Source organism: Phyllostomus hastatus, unplaced genomic scaffold, assembly GCF_019186645.2.
Source record: "Phyllostomus hastatus isolate PE091 unplaced genomic scaffold, TTU_PhHast_1.1 phas_scaffold_1674, whole genome shotgun sequence".
NCBI classification, from domain to species: Eukaryota; Metazoa; Chordata; class Mammalia; order Chiroptera; family Phyllostomidae; genus Phyllostomus; species Phyllostomus hastatus.
The window spans coordinates 19027024-19040091 of record NW_025334011.1 but is presented as its reverse complement, the minus strand read 5'-3'; the positions used below and the strand labels follow the sequence as shown (position 1 = coordinate 19040091).

Sequence of the window (13068 nt, the reverse complement as noted above, 5' to 3'; positions counted from 1 at the left end):
TACACTACCAGATAACTCACCACAACTTTTAATTTTCAAATTAGCAATTGCTGCCACACATGGCTTTGTTTAAAAGGTGGACTGAGTTACAAACAAGTATTTGTCTGCAGTGGGGTAATCTATAGCATGTGATGTATTACGATTTCATAAAGTGGTACAAAATACAAGTTGAGTTATGATCAGACTTCATCTGTCTGTTTGCTTCGAGCAAGGTGTCCACCACAAATACTGAGCAATTGGTAAACAATAACCACAAACAACACCCAGTTAAATAACTCAATTCTTCCTGAATACAAATGAAACAGATCGTATGTGAAGTTAATGAAGAATGAGTTTGAAAAATCTGTTTTCTAAATCCGTGTGGATGGAAGACCATACATTCGATTCATGTGTGAGGATCCCAATACATATGTCATGGAAGTGGCAGTGGCAGCATACACCACCGTCATTTTCACTCTGAAAACAGTGTTTAATTATCACTGTTCAGTGCCATACAGGCATTCTCATCAGCTCCATCCTCTTCTCTGGGGTCAAAATATCAACTGAACGATGATGAAGTAGAATATCCTATGCAGCCCTTTAACATTAATGTTTCACAGAATGTTTCACGGGCAATTACAGCCTCTTCGTGCTTCCTTTATTACTATGACAATTTCAATTAAATGAAGCAGCCATTTACAACCAATAGGAGGTTAATATTTTTACAAGCTGCTTATTCCATCATACCGTAAGGAAATGCATATCTAATGAAGAACTTGGACATTAAGGCTTTTTGTTACCTATTGCCTTGCAGTTAGATCAGTGGTACGCCTTACCCCAAACTGAATAGTGCAAAGGAATGAGTGTCATGCCATTTGGATCTGAAGCTCAATTTTGAAGTCATATAAACATCTTAGTGCAACCCTAATCAACTACTATGCCTTAAACAGAGAAGACTTCAAGGGGTAAAAATTAGAGAGAATTTAATAGATTGGTTATTTTCAGCAAAGTTTTATTTTAAGCACTGTTTTCAAGTGCTATTCATTTACCAACTTACTCAACCCTCACAGAAGCTCAGTGATAATGATGCCATTACTCCTCCTCTGAGCAGATAGGAGAACAGAGGCCCAGAGACATGAAGGCCCTGGCCAGAAAATGACTGGCTTGTACTGTTAAATAAATTATCTAATTGTATGTCACTCACCTACCAATTTAAGAGTCACTTGGTATATTGCAATAGAGGAATCTAACTTCAACCTACTTATACAATTTGCCAATTAAAGGAACAGAGGCTAAAGTAATACAAGTTACAATAAAAAGTAGTAGGATTTGAAATGACTACAACTTTGTTCTAAGGTGTAGGTGTTGGAATTTTCAGAGAGAACAGGTCTCTTCTTCCTCAAACTCCTTGTTTAAGTATGAAATCCAGTGAGGAAGAGGATGTGGTTCTCAAAACTTAATGAATTCTGAAATATATTGTAAAGAAGTCATAATATCTGGAATTAGAAGACTGATTCTAGCTGTGTGGCTTTAAGCAAATTTTACCCAGCTTTATTATATGCCTCATTTAATAAAGGGAAATGATAATATTCTTTTCAAAGTTATTATAAGGATACATTGAAGAGAGTACATGAAAACAATGTAATCGGTAAAGGTGAACAGGTATTTGTTAATTTTACTATATCACAGTAGTATTGGTGAATAATAAATATGTAACTATAGTTAATAAATATAAAATGACTGAGGAGGGTTTATTCATATCAAGACTTACAATGATAGAATCCTCAAATGACTTGAAAACGTTTAGATTTAAAACTAGATTGTTTGCTCTGGCTGGGTAGCTCAGTTGGTTAGAGCATTGTCCTGACACGCCAGGATTGCGGATTTATCTGTGGTCAGGGCACATACAAGGAGCAACTAATTAATGCGTAAATGAGTCTCTTTCTCTCTGACTTTCTCTCTCTCTTCCCCTTCCTCTCTCTATCTAAAAAAAAAAAAAAAATAGTTTTTTAAGTGACTATAAGCCTCCGGCAGAAAGCAATGCAAAGAGAGCCTTCAAGATGCAAAAGCAAGCCCTGGCTGGCGTAGCTCAGTGGATTGAGCACGGGCTGGGAACCAAAGTGTCCCAGGTTCGATTCCCAGCCAGGGTACATTCCTGGGTTGCAAGCCATAACCCCCAGCAACCGCACATTGATGTCTCTCTCCCTCTCTCTCTCTCTCTCTCTCTCTCTCTCTCTCTCTCTCTCTCTCTCTCTCTCTCTCTCCCTCCCTTCCCGCTCTAAAAAATAAAATATTAAAAAAAAAATTCAAAAAAAAAAAGAAGATGCAAAAGCAAAGCTGTCGATTAGAGCTGAACTCAAAACTTGATGCCAGGTTTAGTAGTAAAGGCCAAAGAGAAGTTCGGTGTGTTAGCTATCATTTGAAATTCAAAAAAGCAAACACATTTGCTTCTCTTATTTGGATCTTTCAAACGGAGGTATCTTTCTGGTTACCAGGTTATCTGGATAATAACAACTTGTCTGCAAATCTAATGGCTAGATAAATAAGTGATATTTAAAGAAAAGCATAAAGTGAGCAAAAAAGAAGGCATTTTATGATTAGCCCTTCAAATAACTACAACCATTTAAAAGACTCAATAATCATATTAATACTATATATATATTTATATATAGTATTATATATATATATGGCCTAAATTACTTCAAACTGTGAAAAAGCAAGAAGAATGATATATTTTTTTCTATACAACTGGACATGCCCAAGACAGCTAAAGAAAAGAGGTTAATGTAAATAATGCTACAGTGAACATAGGGGTGCATATACTCTTTCACATTAGTGTTTTGGGTTTCTTAAGATACCCAAAAGTGGACTCACTAGGTCATAAGGAAGTTCCATTTTTAATTTTTTGAGGAAACTCTTCACTATGTATAGTGACAGGTGGACACCTGAAATATCGGGGGAACACTTTCTAAAGTAGATGATTGTCTAACCACTGTGCTGTACACTTGAAACTAATACAAAATAATGCTGGATGTAAACTGTTATTGAAAAACAAAATTTGAGAGAAAAGAAACATCTAAATGAGTGGCTCTGGGTGCCTTTGAAGCTTCGGAAATATTTATCGCATTAAAGTTGTCCTTAATTTGCCTGACTGGTTCTCACTCAATACCTAGGTACACCTCCCTGCTTTCAGCGCCTGTAGGGTGCTCCTCCACTTCGTCATTAACCACTGCTGACATGACATTTGAAAAATCTGTGGACGTACGGAGAACTAAGTAGAGCCCAGCAGCTCAGTCAAGCGTTTTACTTCTTGGTCACTCAGAACTAACCTAACATACTGAAGGAGTTAGAGTTCGACCTGGCTGAGGAACACAAGGAAGTAGTCTCTGAATTCGCCAAATTAAACTCATTTTGAGGAGTAATTGGGCATTTGCCTCCTTGGATTGCTTTCACATTATTCCTGGTGGTGGCAGTAGTGACGGTGGCAGTAGATTATTAGCGCAGTCGGAAGGGCTAGTAAGGATAGCAGTCGTTCCTTTCTCTTAACGGTTGCTCCACCTGTAGGAGTCACAGCAAGAGTGATTGTAATTTATTTTAATTTTACAATAATAGAAGAATCAAGGCTTGTAATTATAGCTTTTACATAGTAACAAATTCTTTTGTAGTTATACTTTTTTCTTTGGGAACAATTCGAGACTTCATACGGGTATGTGATTTTAAATACCAACAGTAAGAATTAAGTATTTGAAATCACCCATGTTTGTGCATTTTGCAACCCTTTTTTTAGGAATCACTGCTGCTTTTCATAGAGTTGTTTCAGAAAATGAATTCTGTATCAATTTAAAGTTATCTTACTGGCTTGAATTATTGCCTTTATTTTTAAATCAAGTAAAGTTTCTTCTATTAGTACTCAAAGAACATAGAGAAATAATTATGCAGAGCTACTGCCCCTGAAAGAACATTGGCAGAGTATAATTTAATTTTTCTCTTAAATTCTCAGACTTATAGAAAATTTCTTACCATTTTAATGGGGAAATTATAAAGGCATATTGGTGAGGAGCAGAGAAAAAATAAATCATACTCCCTGAAAAAAATAATTACTTATCATCTTCATAATTTTGAGGATGTGATGTGGGGCTTTGAACTTCAAGAGTGTCTCTGAAAATCTACAGAAAAATACAAGCAATGACTGCATCACTTTATAAACTATCTTTTAGCACATTTGAGCTATGTGAAATTGCAAATGTACAAAATTCTTCTCCAGACATAGGAAATTTATTTTGAAAGCTATTGTTCATCAAATGAGAAACAAGATGTGATCAGTGATTAAAACACATGCTAAAGACAGTACTAGTTAAAATACACTGTAAGGTTAATAGCTAGAATCTAAGTATACCTTTGGAAAAAATGAAAAGTCAAGGAAAGAAGACATTGGTGCAAAAACAAATTAATTTCAAAGTAAATAACTATAGATTTAATTTTCCAGTAACTCACCTAGAAATTCCAGTTGAGAATTTGAAAAATAAAGACCACAATATTCTAATTAAGTCTTTCTTCAGATCACAGAGTAAGATAACAGAGGTTTTAACACTTCTAGAAGTTTCAGTCTTACCAATTTTGTATTTTTTAAATCTTGCTTGTTTTATCAATTACTGGGAAAATAGAAAAATGATCTATAGTGGCCCCAGATATCTAGTTAACTTACAGTTACCCAAACATTACAACTGCATTTTCACAAATAATTTGCTTTGGGGGTTTTTTTGTAATACTGTGGTGTATCTATTTGCATATATGTTCTTATTTGTGCATTTCTTAGATTAATATTAAAATGAGTTAACATTCCTTGAGCTAACTCTCCTTTCCTTTGCAACCTAAAGATTTACAGGCAAGAAACCAGTACAGGATTAACAATTTGTCATGGATAATCCACAAAGTAAATAAACCCAGTGTGAATAATTCAAAGTGGGTAGTGTGGTAACATAGAAGCTATTGAAAGTTAATTCAAGAGGAAGTTCTCTATAGTAATTCCCTCTCATTATCCCCTGCTTAAGATAGGCTGGTACTGATAAGCACAGAGGCATTTGTGCATTATCAGTGTTTTGCCATCTTATCTGCAGACATTTAATCTTTATCTTTCTGATGAGGTGCTAGCATTATAAACATTTGGCTAATCTGAGAAATGTGCAAGTTTTCCATGGGTGCTTAGCCTCCCTTCAACTTAAAAAAAGGTCTGAAACATTTTCTCCATTTTAGTAATGGAGAAAGATATAAAAATAAATATAAAAACATGCATATGTAGTTTTTAAAATGTCCTAAATTGAGATTACAGTTTAAGAAATTGCAATTAAACACCATGAAAATACATTCATTTGTAAAGATTTGTTTGCATGATTGGGTAGTGTTAAAATAACAAGGGATTAATAATAGGACATTATATGTTAGAATACTGATGGTACTGTATTAGTCTTTTCAGCCTAATAATCTCTTTCAGATAATAGTCACTTTTCCCACAATTACAGTTGTTCATAGCATCAATTTCTGATTGGACAGTCTATCGGGTGCTACAGAGTCCTATGCAAATTTGTTACTTAATCCAGACCCAACTACCTTCGAGCAGCCAATCAAACATTAATTTTGCTCCTTTTTTTCCTAGCTTCTATGATATTTTATTTTCAAAATAGGACTGCAACCAAGTTGGATGTATTTTAATTAAAATTTTATCTGGGCTCTTTTTTAAACCTATTTCCTACTTTTCCAATTACAGGTTTCATATACACTGGAGAAGTGGTGCATCGGATGCTGACAGCCACGCAGTACATAGCGCCTCTGATGGCAAATTTCGACCCTAGTGTCTCCAGAAATTCAACAGTCCGATATTTTGATAATGGTATGTATTGGTCAGTCTTTTTTTTACTGAATGTATACTTTTAAACAGTGATCATCAGATTCATTTTAATGTTTTGGTAACTTGGGGTACTTTGTTTTATTTTGTTCTTGGTAGACTGGATTTGTAAACTACTTGGTGCAAACCCCTAAGATGACAAATGTTAAACGGTTAATATGCGAAGTAAAGTATATAGTCAAATGTCACTCATTTATTCATTTGTTTGTTAAAAAAATGTATATCAACATCTATTAGGCATTATAATAAAAGAGTTATACTAAGCAACACCTCATACCAAGCAAATACATTTGATGCTATTTTCAGTAAACCCTTGCTGTTATATTTGAAAAGCTAAATAAGGATAATTTCTTCTGATCTTCAAGTAGAGGCAAGTGGCATAGTATGTTGATATTAAACTTTTAAAAGTTATGAACTATATATCATAAAATGAACATATCTTTTAAAAATATAGGGTAGTGAATAGTTAGAATACATTTTTAAAAATCTAGTTTTCCTGACTTTAAAATATGAAATAGAGCCTATTAAGGTTTATAACATATACTGACAACAATTTATCCCTACTGTTTCTTTGGGGGACATATAAAATAGTCAAAGAAAACCTAGACTGTCTACTAAATGCTACTTAAACCTAAGTAAAAATTTAAGGTCCTAAGGACATAAATGAGTTTTCACACCTACATCTAATTGAAGGCTCTAACTTTAGTAGAGAAAATATTGTAGCAAAAGAAGAGTTTGTTGGGAAACTTAATAAAAGATAGAAGTACAAAGTCCCAGTTACATATAAGTATGGACATGGAAATCACAGCAGAGAACAGAGTCAGTCATATTGTAATACTTACCTACGATAAGGATGGTTACTAGACTTACTGTGGTGATCACTTTGTAAGGCATATAAATGTTGAAACACTTTGTCCTTTACCTGAAACTAATGTAATTCAGCATGTCAAGTATAATTAAAAGTGAATTCAAATTACTTAATGATTTAATTAACTTTTGAAAAGATAGACATTTCTGTACTCTATAATATAGGAATAATATTTAATTGTCCAAATAGGATTTTTACCTTTTAAAAGAACAGAAGCATTTGGCATGAACATAGCTATTTCTACTCTTGTTTTAATGATCAGGGAGAAATTCACTAGTGGATGGTATAGACTCAATGATGCAGCTATTTTGGGGAATGTGATCATTTTACTAAAAGCCATCTTCTGACCAGTATGATGAAACTTTTTATAGGTCAAATTTGCAAAGGAAGAAGGAAACTAAACATAGTTAGAAATATACTCTGAGAAATAAAGTTCAAGCAATTTGAATAACAACAAAGTGTGTTCCAGTATTAAGTACCTCTGAATGTTACCTGTAATAATAGCTTCCCCCTATTATTTTAAGAATTGTCATCTAGTTTACCTTCTCTGTCTAACAAATTTAATGAGGTACTAAAGCTCAATAAAGCACAGATAAATTCTAAGTATACTTGAGGCAGAACTATAACCAGAAACTTACCTGAAGCTTATTGCATGACATATGAAACAGAATCACCTGTCTGATGAACAGGAAATGATTGATGAAAGTTGATTATTTTCCAAGCTCTGTCACTTACTAGGTGCAATTGAGGACATTCACTCATGGGCACAGGATTCTGATGACCAAGTTTTTATATCATGAGCATCAAAGTCATAAAACATATAGAGTATGTCTTTCCATCCACATACTCTCTCATATTCCATGTACCTAGACAGCACTTGATACTTGAATTTTACTTTTATTTGAATAGTTTTTTAAAAATTAATGAATGCTACTCCAGCTGAATGCTAAATTCCTTGAAATAAGGGCTGTGACTATAAGAAATCATTTTCTCTTAAGTACCTGGCATAGGAACTTATACACAGTAAGTCTTCCATAATTATTCTATGAATGAGTAAATTAAAAATAATAAATATGTAAGATGAGTTTTTAATTCTGAGATCTGTAAAAGTAGTAATACTCAAGAGTTAATATATTCTACTTTATTGAAATATCTGCTGGGTAATACCCAATGGAAATATTGATTTCCTACGATATGGCAATGAAAGATGAGTACTTGCTTGTGTTTCAGGAAATGAATGAACCACTTTTGAATATTCCAGGCTCTTCACTAAGTCCTTTTATACAAAAGCAACTTACTGAAATATCTCCAACATTTATTAGTTAGGATCATTGAAAGAATGCTAAAGGATGGAAAACTCAACATTTTAGGAAAGCAAGACTTTTCTAGAGGAGGCGCCAGCAGTTTAGAAAATTTCTCAGATAGTATTTCTGTAAGTTTAAAAATCACTGGATTTTGAAAATAAGACAATGCTTCCAAATGTTATAGGCAACCTAGATGACTACAGAAATCTGAGTCACAGAATATTAATGCAGAAAAACTAGAAAAGTAATTAAAATCCCTTTACTAGAAAAATAACTTGAATAGCAATTTATAAAGTATAATTCTTACTAATGATCAGAGGTTTGATACATATAAAAGTTCTACATTTTTATACCCTGCATTATATTTTATGTTTTTGGTATAATAATTTATACATTTTTATATTGTATACCCATTAAATTATTTTAGTTATAGTTATTTTAATATTGTTGTCTTTTAGCCTTTACACTAGATTTATTTGTGATTTACTGACCATCAATCACAGTATTGAAGCATTCTGAATTTAACTATATATTTACCTTTACCATTGAGTTTTACGGTTTCATGTAATTCCTTTTATAATTAGCGTGGTTTTATTTCAGCTTGAAGAACACTTTAACATTTCCTGTGAGGCTGGTCTAGCAGTGATGAACTCCTTCAGCTTTTGCTTGTCTGGAACACTGTCTCTCCTTCACGTCTACAGGACAGCTTTGCCTGATAGAGGCCTCTTGGTTGGCCCTCTGAATATCTCACCCCCTCCTTCTAGCCTGCAAGGTTTCTGCTGAAAAGTCCATTAGCAGTCTTATGTAGATTCTTTTGTGAGTAAGATTGCTTTCCCTTCCTGCTTTTAAGATTCTTTCTTTAGCTTTATATTCTTGTAATTTTTCATTATAACATGTCTCCAGGTGAGTCTCTTGATTTATCTTGCTTGGTATTTGGGGGATTCCTGGATCCAGATGCCTGTTTTTGTTCCTGGAAATTTTTAGCCACTATTTCTTTCAATAAGCTGTCTGCCCCTTTGTCTGTCCTTTATCCTTCTGGGATCCCTATAATGTGAATATTGGTCCAAGCAATGGTGTCCTCTATGTCCCTTAACCTATCTTCACTCTTTTCATTCTTTTTCTTTTTGCACCTCTGATTGAACGAATACCACGGCCTTGTCTTCAACTTAATCTAGCCTGCTGCTGAACCCCTCTGTTAAAATTGTCATGTCAGTTATTGTATACTTCAGTTCTATGATTTCTATTTAGTAGCTTTTAACGTTCTCCCTCTTTGTTGAAATCCTCACTTTGCTCATGCATTGCTCTTCTGACCTCAGTGAGCCTCTTTATGACTGTTATTTTTTAACTCATCTGGTTAAATCATCTACCTCTTTCATTAAGATCTGTCTCTTGGAGATTTATCTAGTATTTTTATTTGAAACACATTCCATTTCTTCATTTTCTTGACTCTGTGTTTGTTTCTGCACATTAGATAAAATAGCCAACTTGTCTCATCAGAGTGGTCTTGTATAGGGCATGAACCTCATCCATCAGCTGGGCTGAAGCTCCTGGTTGTCTCAGAAACCCTTGTGATTCAGGGATGTGCAACCTGCAGGCCACATGCGGCTCAGGATGGCTATGAATGGGGCCCAACACAAAATCATAAATTTGCTTCAAATATTATGAGGTGTTTTTGTGATTACGTGTCGCAATGCATTTAATGTGTGGCCCAAGGCAACTCTTCTTCCAGTGTGGCCCAGAGACACCACAAGGTTGGACACCCCCTCTAAGACATCATTGTTGTTCTCAGTAGTTGAGTGTGTTCCAAGTCCCATTGATGTCCTAAAGAGGAAGATCCTAGCCAGCACCTTGATGCAGGGGGTTTGTTGCTGGACCCTCAGGGAGCAGCTAGGAAAGTATGCAGTCAAACCCCTTCTGGGCAGAACCTGGGAGGTAGGCATTTTTACCTGCTCTCTCTTCACTGGGTCTGTGAGTTTGATCGTGCAAGTGGTCCTGCACCCATTTCGAAACTTCTTCATTTGCTATAATCTCCGACTTATAACTGCAAGCCCTGTTGGGTCTAGGTGCCTAAACCTCAGTGGCAGCCATAAAAGATGGGGCGCTACGTGTGTCTACAGCTTTCAGATAAATTTTGGCAAATTGGTTTTGTTGTTGGAGTGAGCTGGAGGGTACAGGTGGAGGAAGTGCCCACCTGCTCCTTTGGGTTCTGGGCAGAATAACATTTAGCACCTAGATGAATGCTAATTAGATGGTGGACCCTCATGCAGCAGCTTGTAAAATATGTAAATACGGCCCTAAAGGAAAAGACTGGGAGATGGGCATTTTTGCATGCCCTCTCTCTGCTGACTCCTGTGGGAATAGCCATGGCAAGTGCTCAAGAGCAAGTCTGTTGACAGGTACTTCTTTGTCTTCTACAGGCCTGTTGGAACTCAGGAATGAAAATCGCATTCCACATCACAAATAGGCGATCTGGGGCCCTGTCCCTCAGGTGGTACCACAAAAACTGGGTGCTAGACTCATACATAAGCTCCTTCCAGAGAGAGGCTAGTGACCTTGTTTTATTGTTGGAGTAAGCCGAAGGGAGGACACAGGAGCCACTGGCTCCTTCGGGCTCCAGAGAGGATCCCAGTCAGCACCTCGTTATGTGCAGTTTCAGTGTAAGGTGTTTTCTCAGTCACCTGATGCACAGCAATCACTTGGCTACTCCCTGGATCTCTCTCCAAAGAAGTTGCTTCCTGTATGGCTGTACATTTAGTGTGTCCATGGGAGGAGGGGAATTCTGGAGCCTCCTATGTTGCCATCCTGGTCAAAAGCTCTCAACGTTATACTCAAAAAGCACATTAAAGACCGTATTCATTCTGCATGGGTCATCTGGTACAGGGATTAACTGGAAAACAGTCCAAGGGGAGAAAAGCAGAGAGTAGGTTAGTGGTGAGGGGTGTGGAGCTTTCCTGCCCTCTCTGGGCTCTCCTGTCTCAGCACCTCCACCTCGTCAGTGACCCAGAAACTCTCTGTCATACAATCTTGATTTTTTTTTTCTTTTTTAATCAGATATTTAATGACCTAGAAGACAGGTTGTGATCTTTTAGTTCTGCTTGTTTCATTTTCTGTAGAACATTTTTCAGCAACATGTTTTTTTAATTAAACAGAAAATCCAATACTTAGAGCTAAGCAAAAGTGTTAGCCACTTATTTTTTTTCTTTAAAAAATAGAGAAAAAGCAATGGCAGTTAAAACAAGTATATGAATTCTCATTGGTAGCTATTAAACTGTGTTGTAATTTATATTTCATGTTAATAGTTTCATAGTAAACCCTGGTAGATTGACTCATTAGAACATGATATATAACACTAAAGATTTCCCCAGTATACTTCAAGGAGGCTTCAGAAATCTTAGCCTGGGGCCCTTTAAGCTACCTTGCAGCCTGCTGGAAGCAATACAACAAAGACAGAAATGCAGGCATTGTGAAATCAAAGAAAAATATTTCCATTAGTGTTAAAAGAATTTCTTCAGCCTGGAAAAGTATAATTCTAAGAATGGAAGAGACGTTTTTAGGTCTTTTATAAGTGGTTCTAGCTTTTCTGAATGTGTTCCTTTCTCTCTCAGCATTTGTAAATGTATTTGAAATTCATGCAGTTCACTTGGGCTGCATTTTGAAAGTGGCTCATGGAAATTTAAGCAGCCGGTACCCATTAACATTAATGGACTTCCTAAGGCAAAATTCCCCCATACTGGGCTCAATATTAACCTCAGTATGAGGTTAGGTTTTTACCAAATATTTAGAGAATACTCAGTTCTTTGACAATATTCCAAATACTTTTTTTTAAACTAGAAAACACTTGTTTTATTCATTCTTTCTTGTTCTCTCTTGTTTAACAGCAGATATTGTGGTCTTTTACCCTTAAATTCCATTGCATCAAAAGAATAGTGTTAATATTTCACTTGAAGATATATAATACTTTAAAACAATCAAATCAGCCTGCCTTAGCAAACTGCATTTATCCTAAAGTTTTAGTATTCTTAACAGGTGATGGCCAAAATCCAAACTATAGAATAATACTCTGAAACTGTGAATTCAATTTTGATATCATCAACCTTCACCATCATCTTCAATGTCATTAAACTGCATTTCATCATCATCTCCAGGACAAAATGTATTTGTTTCATTGATTTCAGCATGTTCTGAAAGCTCGCTATATGCCAAATGTTATTTCAGGAACAGAATTCCACTTAACCTTGTAAAATTTAAGTAGCCCAAATACTAGATTTGAAGGCTAGATCCATGGTTTTGTGAAGGCTCCCACCAGAATTGACTGGCAATGTTTTTCTCATTGTATTTCTTATATTCTGATGGGGTTTATAGGTACAGCACTTGTTGTCCAGTGGGACCACGTACATCTGCAGGATAATTACAACCTGGGAAGCTTCACATTCCAGGCGACCCTCCTCATAGATGGACGCATCATCTTTGGATACAAAGAAGTAAGTAACACATTGAAGATTGTCTTCCCCCTTGACCTTGACCTCTATCTGTTCTTTCCTTCAAATGTCAAGAAAGAGACACTTTATAGTCATGAACCTTAAATCATTTTCTCACCTCTTGTTTTTTTTTCCTTGATAAAAAGTATATGTTTTTAATCTACAGGATATCACTGATTGTTAATTCTTTGGGTTTTGTTTTGTATTCTTATGTCATTGGCATTATGATCTGTGAATTTTATAAAATCATTGAATAATTATATTATAGCAAAATAACTCTAAAAGAAAATATGTTCAATTTGGAATGCAATTGTCTATACGTATGTGTTTGTTTGTTTCTTGCCTTGTCAACTTCTGAGGCATTTTTTGGTTCCGTCTCCAAGAATATTAGTAGACATGAAAATTTGCCTGGCTCAGTGACCCAGAACTGCAAGTGTTCCAGGGCAGCCTTTCACCAGTGAATATTGCAAGCCAATAGAAAAGATTAATTAGAGATCTAAGTGACAGAAAGAACAAGGGAATTTAAACTTAAGATTT

General features: G+C 35.5%; 1 protein-coding gene across 1 annotated transcript in view; it reads left to right on the top strand.

Moving 5' to 3' along the window:
• PLXDC2 (plexin domain containing 2) overlaps positions 1–13068 on the top strand; it is a 408905-nt gene that overhangs the window by 287977 nt on the left and 107860 nt on the right. The window contains exons 5-6 of the mRNA XM_045858118.1: positions 5744–5866; positions 12416–12534. Of these exons, the coding sequence (XP_045714074.1) occupies positions 5744–5866; positions 12416–12534 (242 nt within the window). The remainder of the gene's footprint in view (positions 1–5743; positions 5867–12415; positions 12535–13068) is intronic.